The 21,538-nt window shown below is 39.7% G+C and overlaps 1 protein-coding gene across 1 annotated transcript in view; it reads right to left on the bottom strand.

Moving 5' to 3' along the window:
* The window catches only part of LOC140146313 (GDP-mannose 4,6 dehydratase-like), a 306,686-nt gene that overhangs the window by 183,058 nt on the left and 102,090 nt on the right, over positions 1-21,538 (bottom strand). Inside the window, exon 7 of the mRNA XM_072168112.1 lies at positions 1,630-1,757. Within this exon, the coding sequence (XP_072024213.1) occupies positions 1,630-1,757 (128 nt within the window). The remainder of the gene's footprint in view (positions 1-1,629; positions 1,758-21,538) is intronic.

Raw genomic sequence — 21,538 nt, forward strand, 5'->3', positions numbered from 1 at the left:
TGTAGGGTATACGATAGTATACACCAGGCACAAAAAGAAACGGGCTGTGCAATAATTATGAGCAAACTTTAAATGGTCTAGATGTATGTTGCGAGCGCAGCGTGCAGGAAAATTTGCATATTTAAGCGTTTCCGTACTGTTTTCCTAAACCTTTTTAGAGCGTTTTATTAAAAAGGCGCTCCATGAATGCGTGCCAAAAATCGCTTGCCCCCCCCCCTCTCGGCTTGCCAAAAATTGCTTGCCCCCCCTTTCAGCTCGCCAAAAATGTCTTGCCCCCCATTTTACCCTCCCCCAGGGCCCATAATTATTGCACAGCCCCTTATAGTCATCCTTGCTGTTCAACAACCTGATAATTTTGGATTATTCTGCAAAATAAAGTCTGCACAAAAAGTAACTCAGCTGTTATAAATACGCTTATAGACACGGAACTAATACTGTTTTCACAATATTTCAACATAAAAAGAAGGATGATTTATTTACGCACATTTTGATGCCCCCTTTGTCCAATTTTGTTCAATTTTGACAATACAGCAATTTTTGAAACAAATCCTCTGCAGACAACAACTGTGTGGAGAGAGTTAAGATATCCACAGATACTATATCTTAGCCCTACTACAGGGCCATTTTTCTTTCTTTTATACACTCTATACTTGGAGACACGCTATACCACGAGAACTGCCTAATCCACTAACCGCGGGGACTGCAGCATTTTATGGGTTGTGAGCTATCACTGAGTTTTTAGCAGTTCTCAGTTTATAGCATGGTGTCTCGGAGTATATAGTGTGTAAAAAAAAAGAAAGGCCCTGTGGTAGGGCTACTACTATATCTTAGGATGTATGTGATGAACCTTGCCTTTAAATGGATTAGGTACAACAATCATACACCCCCGGGGGGGTCACTTCCATTGTGGCCTGTACACCATCCGCGATAATCAACTTTTTAAAAGTACCCTAAACAAGGATTTAACCTTTGGCTAAAACGACACCCTAAACAGGGATTTCATTCCTAACATCAAATTTCATACCCTAAATTTCATTTCCGCGTATTTAGAAATTGCAATTTTGCTACCCTTTTTCCAATTTTTCATGTTTTGACACCCTAAACGCGATCTGGCAGTGTCGTGCCTACCCACTAAAAAACGACCCTTTTACGCGTTTTCATTATCGCGGATGGTGTACAGGCCACAATGGGAGTGACCCCGGCATACACCATAACACAGGGCCAGGGTCAACTTTTGATCTATGATTGTTGCATGGAGGTCACTGAACTGAACCACTACAACTGAACTGAACCACTGCCTTAAAGCAGCCACATAGCCTTTGCATCGGGGCCTGAGATTGGAATTCCAGTTTCCTATCTCACGAAGTAAGGGCTGAGAGTAAAATTGTACAATTGTGTTTGGGAGTGGCCTTCTCTCTTTTCTCTTTTTCCTAGCTATTTTCTTGTTTATCAAAGCTATCTAGGCCAGCATGCATATATTAGCCTACACTGGCTATCCAGGCTTGTGCATTTGTATGAGCTTGGAACGGTCCATGGTTTTCCATGGATTAGCATGTGTTCCTCACGGACCAACCTGGGTAAACAAACAAACAAACAAACTTCTCAATCTTATTTATTCCCTGGCCTTACCTCCACATAGTCCTTTGCGTGACCCCAGTCCCTCTGTGAATCAAGATTTCCTAGTGTTACCTCTTGTAGTAATCCTAGATGAATCTTCGCTACGGCACGAGTGATCTTACGTGTTACAAATGTCTCACCTAGAAAACAAACAAAAGAGAATGAGACGTTATGGTGTGAGTCAGAGTTTCCTAGTGTTACTTCCTGTAATAATCCTAGATGAATCTTCGCTATGGCACAAGTGATCTTACGCGTCACAAATGTCTCACCTAGAAAACAAACAAAAGAGAATGAGACATTATGGTGCGAATTAGGGTTTCCTAGTGTTACGAAGCAATTTTCCAAGATGGTGAGAACCATTCCTTATTTGCCTTATGGAACAAGTCCTAGGAAATGACAATGGAAAATTAGCGTGTGCTGTATTGTTATTCACATAGCCATTGGTATATAAATTTGCGCCCAGTCTTATAGTGGGCAGTCATCATCAGTGTTCGAAATTTTGGTTGTCCGTTCGCCCGTGACAACCAAAACATGCACCGGACAACCGAAAATAATGCTCTAGGGACAACCAAAAATCTACAGCCAAAAGTCACTTTTTCAGCATGTTAATTTGCTCAAACCTGACACAACTGATGAATTGTTAAACATTTAAGAGTAATTGTTCATAAATTAACTACACTCACTCCACTTTAATGGTCACATGTAGTTGTTTCAGATTGTGGCAGCTTACGGACAACCAAAAACTTTGGTGGACAACCAGAAATTACAACCTGGTTGTCCGTGGGACAACCCCTTTTATTTTCTTAATTCGAACACTGGTCATCATGCCATGCAGATGCAGCAATTGCTCAAAATGCCAACAAAATTCGTCATATGTGATGCAACCAAGCAAAATCAGTCTGAACTCGGAAATATTGATTTTGAGATATAGCCAAACAAAGGGAATATTTCCTCTTGTTTTGGAAACTCTTTAATTGCTCATATATTTGAAACCGGTTGTTCAATTTCAATGGTTTTCTGCAAAATGCAGCTTTGTAAATGATTTTTCTATCCTTTTAGAAACTGAAAATTTAATATTTCCCGAGTTCTGACAGGGAACATCTATCATTATCGGGAATTGCCTGTCACACATGATCGCACACAAGGTCGTAGGCAATTGGTCGGACCTCATCTGCCCAGAACATATTGACCCAGGTCAGCATACCGCCATATCCTTCCCGACATGCTTAGTAGCCAAGTCCGTAGAAGAGTGGATCCACACACTATGTACACAAATATACATTTGGCCACATTTTATTATACGATTAATACGAATTTATTAAACATGGTAACAAATATTCTCTAGCAAATCGGTTATAGATTGAACTGGTATGCATATTATAAATTCGGGATATAAAATATCTTCCTGACCAGCCAGATCTGCGCATGGTCAAAGATGAGTATCAGACCGACGCAAACTGGCTTAGTCTCCGCATCAGCCAGTTTGGTTCCACCCTCCACAGGGAGCGTAACCTGTGTAGGAGACTCGGTCGGACCTGGTTGGACCTCATCTCTCCCCATCTATTGTGCCCTATAATCCCCGACATTGCCCTTATGAACTCACATCCGCCTGGTTCCGACTGATTTTGCTTGATCGCATCACATATGTTGGCATTGCCTACACAAGGCCTAACCAGGGCTACGACACTCAGCTCATTTGCATGGCAAAATTACCCGTCTCCTCCGCAGCCAATTTGGTTTCGCTCCATCGAAATCAAGCAGGCCACGGAGGAGACTATATACCCTCCTTTGTGTTTGTTCATTTGTGTATGGAGAGCCATTATTGGAGTCTATAATGACTTAGGCTACGCTCTCAGCTAGAGTCCGACGCTGCATTGTACTAGAAATACCTTTTCTGTGAAATCGCTATAGAGCCAACCGGGAATACGTATTCGTTTTGAAAATATAGCATTAAAATTAGTACATGTATCACCCTTGTGGCCCCGTGCAGTGGAAAACCTTAATTCTTTCATTAAAAAGAAATGAATATAAAAAACAACACGGATCTACCTGTGCACCTATAAAATGGGCACAGAAATTTGTCTCAAATATGAGTGAATTTTAAGAAACATACGGGATATGATGAACATTGACCTGACGCCATGACAGCAGGATCTATTAGTCGTTTTATATACAATGTATATACCGTATTGTCATAATACCAATATTTGTCATAATATATAATGAGTAATATTTTTAGCAACGCAAACGTGCAGTTCATATGCACAAACGAATACTGATCTTTATGATATTCAGGTTTTTGTACATCACGTATAACATGTCACATAGGAGGTCATACGTGTTGGCCTTCATCTATTGTATTTCAGCTGTGTATGGAGAGGAGAAACGCCATTAAATCTCCATCAGTATTAGGGCGTAGTTCAGTGAACTCACCGGATTGCTATTCCAAGTACTTTGATAATACAGATAATATGTATTAATGGGGCGAGGCGATTGCATTGAAAAACCTAATAAATTATTCATAACAGTTACGTAATCAATCGATAGTGCGGACACTTTTCATTTGCAAACCACGAAATTCGTGATCTTTTAGCGTTGGAAAAGACACCACATGAATAGAGTGCCCTCTCAAGAATATCTAACTCTCTGGCCTAACCTATGTATTACTGTATAAGTGGTAATTTTCGCGTAGTTATTTTCGCGATTTGGAGTGAGAGACACATTTTCGCTGAATGTTATTTTCATTGCCCAGTCCTTCCCTATACTTGTAATACATTATTGCATACATTCGCGAGGTGTTATTTTCGCGGTTGGAGCTCTAATCGCGAAATTCGCGAAAATTACCACTTATACAGTAACCCATAATGTACCTTTGATTTTACTTGCTCATCTTCTCAATTCGATGAGAAGATGCTAAAAATTTTTTAGAATAATACTAACACTGACAACGTTCACCACACAAATAAATGTAAGGCTTATTCAAACAGAACCTAAATGATATATTCTATGGTGTTAATTTTATATATCACATGTCTTGAAATATTATTAAGCACAGGTTGTCCAGCAGCCAGTTTGGTTCCACTCCCTCCACACTAGTCTCGGACCTCAGCCGATTTGTGCTTCTTTGTCACTAAACAAACCGTCTGGCGACAACCTCATAGTACATGTTTTCTGATTGGCCATCATCATCATAAGAAAATGTTCCAATTGAGAATTGGCTGTCAATCAGTGCTGGGCTTCGATGCGTGCAGCAGCCGTTGAGTGACAGCTATGCATTTGAAACATAAATCCACACAACATATGTGAGTATGTGCTGCGAGTCGCTGACATGAAAGGCGATATCAGATGATTGGCGCCTCAGTGGCTGCTAAACTAGCATATATTTTTCTTTTGCGGTATCTACAAATAGTGAGGGTCTACGACGTTTAGTGTCACTTACACAAGTCACGTCCTAAATCCAATTGAAAATAGTTTTATTTGGAAATTCATTAACGTCATAGGTAATGGGGAACCGTCTATTTTAATTAATTATAACATTCGGCCGAAGCCAGGCTTAAAGCCCAATAGTGCTCAGAGGCTACTAAATTCAAGGGATGCCATCCGGATATGACGGGACTAGTGCTGTCGTCGGCACCGTTTTTTAATGTCGACATGTCGATATAATTAAAGTATACCAACGTTGACAGTGTGTAGACATTAAAAAATCAAAAAATTTTTTTTTTTTTTTAATTTTCAAAAAATATTTTTGTCCAGAAAAGATAGGTCCAAAATGACTTGTTATTCAAGGTTGGAAACCAGAGAAATACTGCTACTCAAAAAAAAAAAAAAATACCAATTTTTTACAAAGTTGATACAGTTGTACATTTTAATTACTTTTACTTCTACTGAACAGCTAGCAATGTATACTAATTCAATGTGTCCCTGACTGTTCAATAGAAGCAAAGGTAATCAAAATATACAAATTTATCCAACTTTGTAAAAAAAAATTGGCATTTTTTTTTTTTTTAGAATTTTTTTTGTTTTGATGTCGACATGTCGGGATAAGTGCCGATGTCGACATTATGTCATTATGTCGACATAAGGCATGTCGACAACAGCACTAGACGGGACAGGGATAAGGGAATAAGTCCGATTTTAGATGCAGGAGATAAACCGGAGCACCCAGAGAAAAACCTGTGATGACGAACATGTATTGGCAACTAAACTCGCATGTGGCCCCCATGAATTGAACCCCGGCCACAGCGATGAGAAGTGAGTGAGAAGAAAATCGCTTGAAAAAAAAAAGAAATATGAGGAATGAGCAATTTTGTGGTCTTTTAGAGCTGAAATTATCAAAATCATGGGTATTTCAAGCTCTGTTTTGGTCAAATATCCTGGTCAAATATAGGTCTTTTGAAGCTGCGAAATCCAAAAAGGCGGGGGGTGTCTTTCCGGGGAGCATACCTGTATGGTCATTTGTGTTAAGTGTTAAGTTTAGAAGAATATTTCCTCTTGTTTTGGAAACTCTTTAATTGCTCATATATTTGAAACCGGTTGCAGGGCTATGACACTCTATTCATGTGGTTTCTTTTCCAACGCTAAAAGATTACGAATTTTGGTGGTTTGTAAATGAAAAGTGTCCGCACTATCGATTGATTACGTAACTGTTATGAATAATTTATTAGTTTTTCAATGCAAGCCCCTCGACCCATTAATACATATTATCTGTATTTATCAAAGTACTTGGAATAGCAATCTGGTGAGTTCACTGAACTACGCCCAAATACTGATGGAGTTTTAATGGCGCTTAATCCTCTCCATACACAGATGAACAAATACAATAGGAGAAGGTCAACACATATGACCTCCTATATGACATGTTATATGAGATGTACAACAACCTGAATATCATAAAGATCAGTGTTCGTTTGTGCATATGAACTGCATATTTACAATACTAAATATTACTCGTTATATATTATGTCAAATATTAGTATTATGACAACACGGTATATACATTGTATATAAAACGACTAATAGATCCTACTATCATGGCGTCAGGTCATTGGTTCATCATATCCCGTATGTTTCTTAAAATTCATTCATATTTGAGACAAATTTCTGTGCCCATTTTATAGGCGTACAGGTGGATCCGGTTTTTTGTCATTTTCATTTCTTTTTGATGAAAGAATTAAGGTTTTCCACTGCACGGAGGCCACTATGTGATACTAATTTAATGCTATTTGTAAATGAGTGCGGATTCCCGGTTGTTGTTTTTCCACAGTGTGACAACTGTCCACCCATCCAGACAACATCATCACACAATAAAACGTCTGTATTTGTAACGATGAGTAAATATTAAACTGAACTTTGCCTTGGAACATTGTGTAAGACGGTGTAAGATTTTGTGGGCGACCTCAACATTATTATCCTCTTTGTATCCGTAAATGACATGGCATAGACTGTGTGAATTCTATGAAGACTACTTATACATGGGGTCATATCCATGGACACAAGTAACGATAATACACGATACGCGACTGTATTTAGGGAGGCTAACCACTAATAATTAATAATGCCGGGTAGGGCCTACTCCTGGGCGACTCGTGTGGGCAAGGACGCTTAGGACGGTGACCAAATGAGTCTCAAATTTCACCGGGTAGGGGGGGGGGGCACTCAAGTATGATAATGTAGGCCTATAATACGCATGTGTGGCCAACTTTTTAAACACCCCCTAAAACGAAGTTTTACCCTACCAGCAAATTTAGGATCAATAGGCCTAAACTAACTTAATACACTAAAGGAAGTTTTGGATGAGAAAACGGACATTTTGATGAGAAACGGCCAAAATGGTGAGAATTTAAATTTTCTCATTCTTTTGCAGTGGATGATAAACTTCCTGGTGTGTGTGTCAATCATTATTATCTTATTAAAATCCGGGACTTTGGTTGACCTGTGCTAGACTCCAGCACATGTTAATGACGAAAAGACAGTTGTGGTAACACCATGGTCGCAGACCTGCAAAAAACCTCAAAAACAGATAGTAATGAAACCAGTTTTTATTTTCCTTGCTCTAGCGAGTTCACAGAGAAGGTGTTTCTAGTACAATGCAGCGTCGGACTCTAGCTGGGAGCGTAGCCTGAGTCCAAACGGACTCCAAGAAGGGCTCTCCATACACAAATGAACAAACACAAAGGAAAGTAGTCTCCTCCGTGACCAGCTTGATTTCGATGGAGCGAAACCAAATTGGCTGCAGAGGAGACGGGTAATTTTGCCATGCAAATGAGGTGAGTGCCCTCTCAAGAATAACTACTCTCTGCCGGTTGTTCAATTTCAATGGCTTTCTGCAAAATGCAGCTTCATAAATGATTTTTCTATCCTATAAGAAACTAGAAATTTAATATTTTGAGTTCAGACTGATTTTGCTTGATTGCATCACATATGTTGGCATAGCCTACACAAGGCCTAACCTATATATAAATTCATTGTTCCTTTGATTTTCCTTGCTCATCTTCTCAATTCAATGAGAAGATGCTAAAAAGTTTTTCTGAATAATACCAAACTCAGACAACGGTCATGAGTAAGTGTCCGTGGTTGTGCTTACAAACCATGCAAACAGAACCTAAATGATATATTCTATGGTGTTAATTTTATATATCACATGTCTTGAAATATTAAAAGCACAGGTTGTCCAGCAGCCAGTTTGGTTCCACACTAGTCTCGGTCCCAGCTGATTTGAGCTCCTTTGTCACTAAACAAACCGTCTGGCGACAACCTCATAGTACATGTTTTCTGATTGGTCATCATCATCATAAGAAAATGTTCTGATTGAGAATTGGCTGTCAATCAGTGCTGGGCTTCAATGCGTACAGCAGTTGAGTGACAGCTATGCATTTACATAAATCCACACAACGTATGTGAGTACGTGCTGCGGGTCACTGACATGAAAGGCGATATCAGATGATTGGCGCCTCAGTGGCTGCTAAACTAGCATATATTTTTCGTTTGCGGTATCTACTAATAGTGAGGGTCTACGATGTTTAGTGTCACGGGCTATTCCCACTTGGTCCAATCCCATTTGGTCCAATCCCACTTAGTCCAATCCCATTTGGTCCAAATCCCACTTTGTCCAGACCCAGTTAGTCCAATCTCACTTAGTCCATGTCCCACTTGGGCCATGTCCCACTTAGTCCATGTCCCACTTAGCCATGTCCCACTTAGGTCATTCCCACTAGGGCCATGTCCCACTTAGGCCATGTCCCACTTAGGCCATGTCCCACTAGGTCCATGTCCCACTAGGGCCGTGTCCCACTTAGGCCATGTCCCACTAGGTCCATGTCCCACTAGGTCCATGTCCCACTAGGGCCATGTCCCACTTAGGCCATGTCCCACTAGGGCCATGTCCCACTTGGGCCATGTCCCACGTCCCACTAGGTCCATGTCCCACTTGGGCCATGTCCCACTAGGGCCATGTCCCACTTGATCCATATCCCACTAGTGTCATGTCCCACTATGGTTATAATATTTGTTTTTGGTCATTTTCAGTACTTGTTTTAGTTTTCATAGTAGGGCCTATAGTTGTAAGGGGGGGGGTGGGAGCTGATGCAAAAAGTGGGTCCTAAATATTTTAATCCGTCTGTAGAGGCTCATTAAAAAATCACCAAAATATTTTCTCGCAGAACATGAGTTTACACTATATTTTCTATGGGGTTGACCATCATTTTTCATGGCCAAAAGGGGGCCCTGAAAATAATTTTAGGTCCCCTAACAAGTGTTTGTGAACGGAAAGATAGTCAATGTCTGTCTAAGTTCTTCTGTTCTTTGGTATAGGATCACAGTCGTCTAAGTATATCCAGTAATTGAGAATATAAGGCCGTGTAAAATTAATATTTTGGTTCTCGTCCCTCCCTCCTCAATTTCTGGGATTTGTCAGATTTTTTTTTTTTTTTTTAGATTTTTCCATTTTTTAGACTTTGGAATGATTTATGAAATCTTCATACATATAAATAAGTTTATTAGAGAACAAGCATCACTTCCAAGTCTTTTTGTGGTACTCTAGGGGTTTATCCTCAGAATCTCACATTTGAAAAAAAAAAAAAAAAGGGCCTCATCGCTTCCTCGAGCACTGTTGGAGAAGACCGAAAACTACTGACAATGCTAATTTTACATTGGAAAAAAAAAAAAACACCTCCCTCCCTCATCAATTCATGAAAATCCTCTGGACGAGAACCAAAACATTAATTTTATACGGCCTAATGTAAGATTGGATAAAGTTGCACTGAGAGTGGGTCCCATGCATGACCATGCCATTTTTCTTTTAAAAAAAGGTGTTGTATTCAAGAACGAGACTTAAAAGATTTCTAAATTGTTCAGTTGGTGGTTTGTTAAAACATGTTATTAACCTGGAGTTTTCAAAGGCTTTGCATGCTATACCTATTGCTTCAGATTAATAATGTTTCAGTATATATAGCTGTGCCAACTATTATTTCTAGTGAGATATTAGAGTGGGACTGGTTTGTTAGCCTCTAGTTTGTTTATGATGTCAGAAGCATCGTTCACATAATTATATACAGGGTGTCCCAAAAAAAAGAGGCCCCTCATTGCGCCCTCTTTTTCTCCTATTTTTGAAAAGTTGATCAAATATATTTTGGTATGTAAAGAAACCTTGAGTCATTAGCTTTAATAAACCAAAACAATTATATCAATCGGCTCACAACTTTTGAAGATATGCTCTTTCAAAGAAATGTACCCGTTTTTCACTCTGTCCACGGAGAAGGTTTGGCTACTTCAAAGATTGAAAAGGAGTACACATATACCATGCAGGAATATTAAACATTCCTCAATGATAACTTTATAAAATAACTTTATTTATGGAATGGGCTTTACCGGTGGGTTTATGGGCAATATTGTGTATCGTAATATATTTTGTTGCTATAACATGTATACAATGAGGGCCTGCTTGAAAAGCGGTGCTTGTCACTGAAGCAGTATTACCCTCAATAAAGAAAGAATAAATAAATAAATAAATAAATAAATGAATTTTGTTAATAGTGTCATTAATTTGTGGGTATAAAACGGATGCCGAATGGGACTTCTTTTGCTTTACTTGCAATTACTTATTTTTTCTTGGTTATTTATGCCTTTTTGTTTTATTATGTTTCTTACTTTCTTACTTTGTTTTTTCTTGCTTTCTTTTTTTATTTACAACATAAGTCATTTCTCTTTTTAGGATAAAAGGTAGCCCTAAAAGGCTGTTTGGTTTGTCTTTGGTCCTTCTGAAGTGAGTTTACTGTGCTGCTCTGCCCTCTACCTGGTTGCTTCCTTGGCGAATACAGGTTTCAGCCCTGGTCCTCATTGCATCAATTGCGATGCGTACCATCCTTGTGCGCCGGATACTTGCAAATGCATTCAGTAATACGTTTGCGAAGATCTTGGATTTTGCCACAAAGGAAACAAATCAAGTGATGTGAGGTCTGGTGAACGTGCAGGCCATTCCACAGCATGAGCCATCCCAACCACTCTGTTTGATATCCGTGGACAGAGTGAAAAAACGGGTACTTTTATTCAAAAGGGCATATCTTCAAAAGTTGTGAGCCGATTGAAATAATTGTTTTGGTTTATTAAAGCTAACGATTAAAGGTTTCTTAACATATCAAAATATAGTTAATCAACTTTTCAGAAATAGGAGAAAAAGAGGGCGCAATGAGGGGCCTCTTTTTTTTGGGACACCCTGTAGATTGTTTTGAGGTTATAAGTTTTAAGAAATAGTCATAACATGTGGATATTTTGGATGTAGGTCCATTATGACTAATAATTAGTAGGCTTATATAATAGGATGTGCATGGAAGAGTAAGTTATCTCAGAGAAGATGAGAAAAGAGGAGGTCGCTCGAACATTATAATCCGATTGCCCACAGTTAACCTCCATTCACTTTTCTTTGTTTGGAGTACTTCAAACACCACTTGAATATTCCTTTGTGGTAATCTGTTCATCCGCCACACGCTCGACTGATTCAGTAGTTCTCTTAGTGGAGAAAATATTCCACACACGGAAGTACATCGTTAAATTCCCAATTTGGCAGTCAAATCATGCTTTTTTTTCTTTAAAAAATAATACTAACTCTAGGGTGTCTATTATTTTTAAAAGAATGAAAAAGCATTATATATATCACAACTCCCATTAAAAAATTCAAAAGTTTTGTTAAGTTATGGAAAGTCAAGCATAATTAATTTTCCAGTAAAATTAATATAAGGTCAAAGAAAAAGAAATTTAAATGATAACCATTTGAATATTTGCGGCTGTTTACGGAAACTTAAAACTAGTGTAATCAGTAATTCAAACTCGTGTCAGTTTCTCCATATACTCCCGTTCTGTGTCCAAACGTGTCCAAAATGCAATTTGGATCAAAAGTGATGGTCTTTTTCACAGGGAACTCGGGTCAAACTTAGCAGCCGGTCATGCCAAACAATACAGAAATTATATTTCGCGGTCAACTGACGTAACAAATTGATATCCGGGCATGCGCCGCTTAGAGCTAGACAGTCGTGACTCGCAAAGCCACTTATCGTATTAGTTGATCAATCGGATTAGATCATTGTTTCCATCAATAGGCGGATGCACACATTATTTATTTGATGTGGGCAGCGAGCGACCTCCTCTTTTATCATCTTCTCTGGTTATCTGGAGGTGGTTTATGGACTTCTGGTAAAAGGCATGTGTAGTTTGTTATATATGGGTCAAGAAAGGTCCATCTTCCTTGATATATTTGGAGTTGTACATATCTACGAGTGTGTTATGTACATGTTGAGCTTTATCATGCATTTTTTGGGGTTTTTGATGACTATATCGTGGATGTTATAGAGTTTATTGTAATAGAGCAGTTCTTTCTTTTGTTGCAAGATTTGGTTGTGGTCATGTGAATCTTAGATGACAAATTTCATTTTTGGTTTTCAGAGTCTAATGGTACCCATTTTGATTTGAGTCTGAAAGGAGCAATTTTGTTTTTGTTTTAGGCAACGTAAAAAAAAGAAAACCCTGTTCTACAGGCCCGACCGACCCAGAGTTTGAAAAAAAAAAAAAAAAAAAAATATTTGTATTTTCTCAAATTGCAAATTATTTACAAATTTTGGTGATTTTTTGGGTCATTAAAAAAAAAAAAGAAAAAAAAAGCCGACCGACGTAGAACAGGGTATCTTTTTTTCGTCAACTTATCGTGCATGATAGAAGATACTCTCATTTTTCTTGCAAAATGGTGTGTGACGATGTGCGTTCACACAATTTACAAACCTTAAATGGTCAATATAATATAATGCGAACTATGCAAATTACATAGGCCTATGATAAAATGCCACTTTCGTATGATTATGCACATAATTATTATACATGTACAAGCCAAAGATCATCATTTATGGGTCATTTCTGTTCATAGTCTCCGGCATTATGTTGGCAAACAATCCCTTCTTCTCCTTCAGTCTCCATCTCCTTCCTTTGTCCAACTGATTCCTTCTCTTTTCCTTCCTCTGTCTATTCTTCACCCTTTTCATCCACCTTATTCTGCTCCTTCTACATCATCTAATTTTTCCTTTCTGTTCTTCTAAACCTTTTCATCTTTTTATGTACATCTAGGCCTATGTACGGGTCCAAATGGGATATGGCCTAAGTGGGACATGGCCTAAGTAAGACATGGCCTAAGTAGGATATGGCCCTAGTGGGACATGGCCTAAGTGGGACATGGACCTAGTGGGACATGGCCCTAGTGGGACATGGACCTAGTGGGACATGGCCCTAGTGGGACATGGACCTAGTGGGACATGGCCCTAGTAGGACATGGACCTAGTGGGACATGGACTAAGTGGGACATGGCCCTAGTGGGACATGGACCAAGTGGGACATGGCCCTAGTGGGACATGGACCAAGTCACATCCTTATAGCCAATTGAAAATAATTTTATTTGGAAATTCATTAACCAATCAACGATCATCATTTTGGGGTTGTCGCCAGACGGTTTGTTTAAAGTGACAAAGAAACAAACCGGCTGGGACCGAGACAACCTCCACACAAACAGTCTGCCAATGACAACGTCAATGAGTTGTTTTTGATTGGCTAGCCGTTTCCCATGACGTTATCCAGCACATGCTGCTCACGTACCTGCTGATCAAGTTCCCCGATGCATCGGTTCTGATCAGGTTCTCATAGACTTTGCATTGTCGCCCTCTTTAGCTAATCAGAATCAGAAACGGCATATACCGTATGTCGTCATTGGCAGACTGTTTGCGTGGAGGGAGCCTTAAACCAGTATTTTTTTGTGGGACTAGTAAAAGGTATGAAAATGGCGTGCTGTGAAGATGGAGGAGACTAGATAAGCTATAGTTGATGAGCATCCCGGTCCCCGCACTCCGTGCATCCATGGGTATTCATGCTCGTCGAAAATTTCGCGAAATAGGGGGTGTTTTCAGATGAAGAAATGCGATTCGCGAAATGCACAAAAAAGGGGTGGTGTTTTCAAACCACGTGTTCGCGAAATTGAAAAAAAGGGTATTTTCATGGAGCAGCCTACGTGTTTCTGTCAGAAAAGGGTATATCGTTCGCGTTTTAGCGAAAATAGGGGTATTGTCGAAGGGCAAATAATTCGCGAAATCGCTAAAAAAAGGGGTGTTTTTATCCTAAAAACTTTGAAATGAGATGCAAAAAGGGGGTGTTTTAAAGTTCACCGACAAGCATGAATACCCGCGGATGCACGGAGTGCGGGGACCGGGATGAGCATGCATTTTGGAAACTCTGTAATTGCTCATATATTTGAAACTGGTTGTTCAATTTCAATGGCTTTCTGCAAAATGCAGCCTCATAAATGATTTTTCTATCCTATAAGAAACTCAAAATTTAATATTTCCGAGTTCTGGCTGATTTTGCTTGATCGCATCAGGGAACTTCTATTATTATCGGGAATTGCCTGTCACACATGATCGCACACAAGGTCGTAGGCAATTGGTGGGACCTCATCTGCCCAGAACATATTGACCCAGGTCAGCATACCGCCATATCCTTCCCGACATGCTTAGTAGCCAAGTCCGTAGAAGAGTGGATCCACACACTATGTACACAAATATACATTTGGCCACATTTTATTATATGATTAATACGAATTTATTAAGCATGGTAACAAATATTCTCTAGTTAATCGGTTATAGATGGAACTGGTAGGCATATTATAAATTCGGGATATTAAATATCTTCCTGGCCAGCCAGATCTGCGCATGGTCAAAGACGAGGATGAGACCGACGCAAACTGGCTTAGTCTCCACATCAGCTAGTTTGGTTCCGCCCCTCCACAGGAAGCGTAACCTGTGTAGGAGACTCGGTCTGACCTGGTGGGACCTCATCTCTCCCCATCGATTGAAAAATTGTGATCTATAATCCCCGACATTGCTCTTATGAACTCACATCCACCTGATCGCATCACATATGTTGGCACTGTTGCCTACACAAAGCCTAAGGGACACACCATTAGATTCTCAGGGGGGGCATGGGAGTTTGGGTCAGGCAGAATTTTTTTTTTTAGCCGCCGAAGGCAGTGGAATTTTTTTTTTTCGCCTCCGAGAGTAGCGAAGTATTTTTTTTTTCAATTTTAATGTTAATTTTTATACAAAGTTGGGTGGGGGAATTTTAGTGGGCGAAGTTGTTTTTTTTTCAAAAAACTCCCATGCCACCCCCTGGAAATCTAGTGGTGCGCCCCTAACCTATGGATCAAACCATTGTTCCTTTGATTTTCCTTGCTCATCTTCTCAATTCAATGAAAAGATGCTAAAAAATTTTATACCAAAATTTGACAACAGCCAAATGTAAGTATAAGTACAACGCTTTATCAAATAAAATCAAAAGGCTTATTCAACCAGAACCTAAATGATATATTCTATGGTGTTAATTTTATATATCACATGTCTTGAAATATTAAAAGCACAGATTGTCCGGCAGCCAGTTTGGTTCCACTCCCTCCACACTAGTCTCGGTCCCAGCCGATTTGTGTTCCTTTGTCACTAAACAAACCGTCTGGCGACAACCTCATAGTACATGTTTTCTGATTGGTCATCATCGTCATAAGAAAATGTTCCGATTGAGAATTGGCTGTCAATCAGTGCTGGGCTTCAATGCGTGCAGCGGTTGAGTGACAGCTATGCGTTTACATAAATCCACACAATGTATGTGAGTACGTGCTGCGAGTCGCTGACATGAAAGGCGATATCAGATGATTGGCGCCTCAGTGGCTGCTAAACTAGCATATATTTTTCGTTTGCGGTATCTACTAATAGTGAGGGTCTACGATGTTTAGTGTCACTTACACAAGTCACATCCTTATAGCCAATTGAAAATAGTTTTATTTGGAAATTAATTAACCAATCAACGATCGTCATTTTGGGGTTGTCGCCAGACGGTTTGTTTAGTGACAAAGAAACACAAACCGGCTGGGACCGAGACAACCTCCACACAAAATCAGCCAATGACAACGTCAACGACTTGTTTTTGATTGGCTAGCCGTTTCCCACAACGTTATCCAGCTGATGCTGCTCACGTATCTGCTGATCAAGTTCCCCGATGCATCGGTTCTGATCAGGTTCTCATAGACTTTGCATTGTCGCCCTCTTTAGCTAATCAGAAACGGCATATACCGTATGTCGTCATTGGCAGACTGTTTGTGTGGAGGGAACGTTAAACCAGTATTTTTTTGTGGGACTAGTAAAATGTATGAAAACGGCGTGCTGTGAAGATGGAGGAGACTTATAGCTATAGTTGATGAGCATGCATTTTTTTGTGGGATTGAGATAACATTTCTTCATTCTTGTCATTTTAATAAAAACAAACTCAAATCTTAAATCTGTTGATACATGTAATTTGATGTAAAGATGAATCGATCCCAGGGGGGGCACATCAACAATTTTTGGTGGGTATGTTCCCCCGGAAATTTGAGGTGGTGGGTCTTTGGGAGCTGACAGCGTACCGGTAAAAGGGGGTCTTTTGGAGCTGCGAACCGGGCTGCGAACAAGTAAAATGGGGATTTTTTGAGCTGTGAACAGTCAAAATCAAGGGTCTTTCTTGGCTTTTTGGTTAAAAATCGCCTGAAAAAAGAAGAAATATGAGGAATGAGCAATTTTGTGGTCTTTTAGAGCTGAAATAAATATAGGAGGTCTTTTGAAGTTGCGAAATCCAAAAAGGGGGGGGGTGTTTTTCCGGGGGAGCATACCCGTATGATCATTTGTATTAAGTGCCCCCCAGGGAATCAATGATATAAGTATAAATCCCTGTTATGTCAACAAGTATATAGCTTTAGTCTCCTCCGCCTTTGTGGCATGCAAGCCATACTCCATTCATTTACTATAAATATTTTGAATACTGATCATCTTCTAATTGAAAATTGTAAAAATAACCCTGAGGCGGGTTAGTGTAGTGGTCTTCTCACTCACTTTTCATCGCTATGGCCGGGGTTCAATTCCCTGGGTGCCAGGTCATGCGAGTTTAGTTGCCGATGCATGCTCGTCCTCACAGGTTTTTCTCTGGGTGCTCCGGGTTTCCTCCTGCATCTAAAGTCGGACCTATTCCCATATCCCTGTCCCGTCATATCCGGATGGCATCCCTTAAATTTAGTAGCCTCTGAGCACTATTGGGCTTTAAGCCTGGCTTCGGCCGAATGTTATAAATAAATTAAAATAGGCGGTTCTCAAACCATGCGATCCCCCTGACTAGGGGGTCCTGACCCCGAAATTACCTTTAAAAAATTTGGCTCTAAATGTAGACTGTACCCACCAAGTTTCATGCCCATCCGACAATTTTGATTGACAGCACCTATCATTACCTATTGAAATGAGAAGCATGGTGCGCCAAACATAACAATGAAGTCAAATTACTCGTTTCTAGACAATAGACCAATCAAATTCAGTTTCTGTTTCCGTATCCGTTTTCGTATGTCATTGTTATTCTGAAGTGGTAGTCTCCTAGGTGTGACCAATCTTTTATTCCAGCCTTTTGTCACTTACTAATAACTTGAAGCAAGTGAATATTCGTATTCGTTTTCGTAAGTTATGTAAATTTCTGACTTCATAACTCCTGGTAAGTGGGTACGTTTAGACAAAAGAAGTATTTATTTTTACGGTCCTAAAATTGCACGGCAGAAATTGCACGGCTTCATTTGCTTGTGGGTACTTTTTAGGCGTGACTTGCTCGCGAATATAATACTAATCGGGATACTAATCAGTGTTGCCAAGAAGTATTGGGTGGTTTTTAAGCATGTAGGTATACTTGTTCAAAATGTTCGTGCAAAAATCGGTCATATGATTATGTCAAGATGAAATGGGGAATTATTTTCGTCCAAAAATACACCTTAAAACTTGCGTGTGTGGTAATATGCAACACCAAAGAAGGGACAAGTAAGAAAGTTCATCTGTGTTGGTAAGCAAGTGGGCATTTGACAGGCTCAACAAACCTAAAGACAAAAGTAAACCGCCAAAGGACAGTAGGAACACCAACAAAGGACAAGTTGTTATCCCTTATGTCAAAGGCATCTCCGATGCCTTAAAACGTACTTACAGCTCGCATAAGAGTGTGTTTTAAGCCAACGCGCACATTACGTCAACTGTTAGTTGCGCCTAAAGACAAGACGGACATTACAGGTCTCGTTTATCTGATTCCTTGCCAGGGTCAGACCACCCAGGGTCCCTGGCCTGCTCAGAATCATACATAGGAGAGCATTACTCGTTGATGGTCGATAAACGTCCCAATAAATCGGACTTAGTCACCGGTCAGTTCTACAGCATAGATATCCATGGCTAACGATGGTTAACTATGGAAACATGTTAAAGGACATCAAGAAAATTTTCTAAGTTATTTATTTTGAGCTCTTTCGAGATGAGTAATGGATATATTCTGTAGATTTAGGTTTTGTCTGTGACTGCTAATGTGAGGCCGTGCGTAGGTCGTGACGGGGCTCAAACTCGGTGGGTGGGTGTAGTTCTGTCCAGGCAAGAAGAAGTTTATGTTCGTTAAGTCATCCGACCCGGGGCCCCCTCCAAGGGGTCATTTGAGGTCAAATGACTAAAACTGCCATATGGGCATGAAACTAGGTCCTACGAGACTCAAACTCGGTGGGTGGGTGTAGGTCTGTCCTGGCAAGAAGATGTTCATGTTCGTTAAGTCCTCCGACCCCGGGGCCCCCTCCCAGGGGTCATTTGAGGTAAAATGACTAAAAACTGTCATATGGGCATGAAACTAGGTCGCACGGGCTCAAACTCGGTGGGTGGGTGTAGTTCTGTCCTGGCAAGAAGATGTTTATGTTCGTTTTAAAGTCATCTGACACCGGGGTCCGCTCCCAGGGGTTATCTGAGGTCAAATATTACTAAAAAGTGTCGTATGGGCATGAAACTTGATAGGTAGGCCTACAGTCAACATTTAAAACAACATTTTTTGAAGGTCATTTTGGGGTCATCCAAGGTCACCAGATGTCAAATTAGTAAAAACTCATATATGGGCATGAAACTTGGTGGGTACAGTCAACATTTAGAGTTATAAGTTTAGATCATTTTGGGGTCATCCAAGGTCACCCAGGGGTCATCTGAGGTCAAATTACTAAAAACTGTTGTATGGGCATGAAACTTGGTGGGTACAGTCAACATTTAGAGCCAAATTTTTGGAAGGTCATTTTGGGGTCGCCAGGGGTCATCTGAGGTCAAATTAGTAAAACTGTCATATGGACATGTCACCATCAGCCTGGTAATCGCGCCCAGCCGAGAACCGCCAAATATGGTAACCGCCTAGTCTATTTTAAAACTGATGCATCAATGACTATGTTCATCATGTCATTATTGTATCATTCTCACATACATTAGGAAATGAATTTGGAGAATAGAGGCCTTGCATGTGACATATCATCCCGTAAATATGGCGGACTACACAAATGCATTCAACAAAAGCATGATTGCAATCAAATAGGATGATGACAACATTTGATTGAATAGACAGCACTCCGCCATAACTACGGTGAAGGACACCGGCTCAAATCCTTTGTTTGGAGCCAATCGATAATTTCATGCAGGGCCTCTATACTTTCTGTTAATAAAATACTATGCTGACCTCACACTCCAGTAATTTTAGATCATTGAGCTCAGTAATACATCAAAGAATGTCTTCCAATTCATGAAAACAAATAGATAATCTGCATATCGGATTAAAAGCTTGAGGCATTTCAATTGCAAGGCCCATTACTTATACACCAACAACAACATAGGCCTACAAGTGTATATAATGTAGCATGTGCACACATTATCATGTTGTGGATGGTGAATCAAGCTGCAGTGCCTACCCATTCCCAAATAAATGCAGTGACCAACCGGTGTTCACTCATGATTGACGTACTGATCATTATGTATGATTTAAACTCATAGGTTTTGGCAATTTGGGAGGGTGTGTGTTCAAAATGACCCCATAGGATTATACGGGGGTAAAAATTGCTCAAATACCCCTTTCAAATAGGGCCTATATCAAATTATTTAAATAAATAAATGAATGAATGAATGAATGAATGGATGGATGGATGGATGGATGGATGGATGGATGGATGGATGGATGGATGGATGGATGGATGAATGAATGAATGAATGAATGAATGAATGAATGAATGAATGAATGAATGAATGAATGAATAAATAAATAAATGAAAAAAAATTGAACAAATTGTAGCGTAGCATTAAAATCATAATAACCATTGCTGGCAGGCGGATTCGAACCAACGATATTGACATTACCAGTCTGATGCTCTAACACTGAGCCATGCCATCATCTAGTAATGAGGGTCGAGTTTTTAGCGTATACAGTGTTTGTCTGTGAAAATGCCGCCTTGTGAAATAAATAAATATAAAGTCTCAATTTTAAATTTAAATTTATTTGATAATTTTCTAACCTATATTTTCTTTAGAGCAGGGACAAATATTTCCACTTTTATCCAATTTGGCCGCTAAATAAGAATCTACTTCTTTTTATTACTGATTTAATTCCGCGATTTGTTCCATTCAGCAATATCAAAGATTAATGTCAAGCATCTCACGACAGATATTTAGTTGGCTTAGTGGTTTTGCACAGTGCTTTTTAACCGGGAGGTACCGAGATCGATTCCCACCTCTGCCTGCAATTTTTTTTCAAGACTGGGTAATAATAACCTGACATTCGCCGCTGACATTCGTACTGCAGAAGCGGAGTTGTAACTTGTTAAACTTTGCTCCTTCCGTAAAAGGGTACATTATTTTTTTTGGCACTACATTATTTCTTTTTTTTCCCACATTGCTGGTAGGCCCCTATTAAATATCAAATGGTCATAATTGGCGGTCACTTCAAATCATCGCCAACTGAACGAGGTTCAGGAATGTCCTCTCATTGTTAATTGTTGGTTAATCCACCACTTGAACAGGACTTAACCAAAGCAAACAAAGACTTAAGCTTTTTTACGAATGCTATACATAAGTATAAGCTTATTATCCTCTTCAACAATAGGATTAAAGATTGGTGCTTGACTGGAATTACGTGCTAGTGTCATTGGTTATTGTTAAAAGGCAATAAGGTGTGTAATTGCAATATTTCCTCTGAATAGGAAAGACTCTCTACATCGAACCATGGATGCTGGTGGTTGAATTAAGCCCGATCCTGACTCCACTTCACAGCGGTATGCGATGCTGCGATGCTTTTCAAACATCTCAGCATCCCGCGATGAAATTAAAATGTACAGGTGGAGTCAGTATCGGGCTTTAGGAATAAAAACCCAATTCGAAATGATGCGCTTGAGAATTCAACAATATAAATAATTGTAGCTCTATTATAATACACATTAATGATAAAATTCCAAAATATAATACGTTTTCTGTCTTTGCTTGTCACGTGGTAGCGATTATATTTTTAAATAAGTTTCAAA

This window comes from Amphiura filiformis, chromosome 2 (assembly GCF_039555335.1).
Source record: "Amphiura filiformis chromosome 2, Afil_fr2py, whole genome shotgun sequence".
NCBI classification, from domain to species: Eukaryota; Metazoa; Echinodermata; class Ophiuroidea; order Amphilepidida; family Amphiuridae; genus Amphiura; species Amphiura filiformis.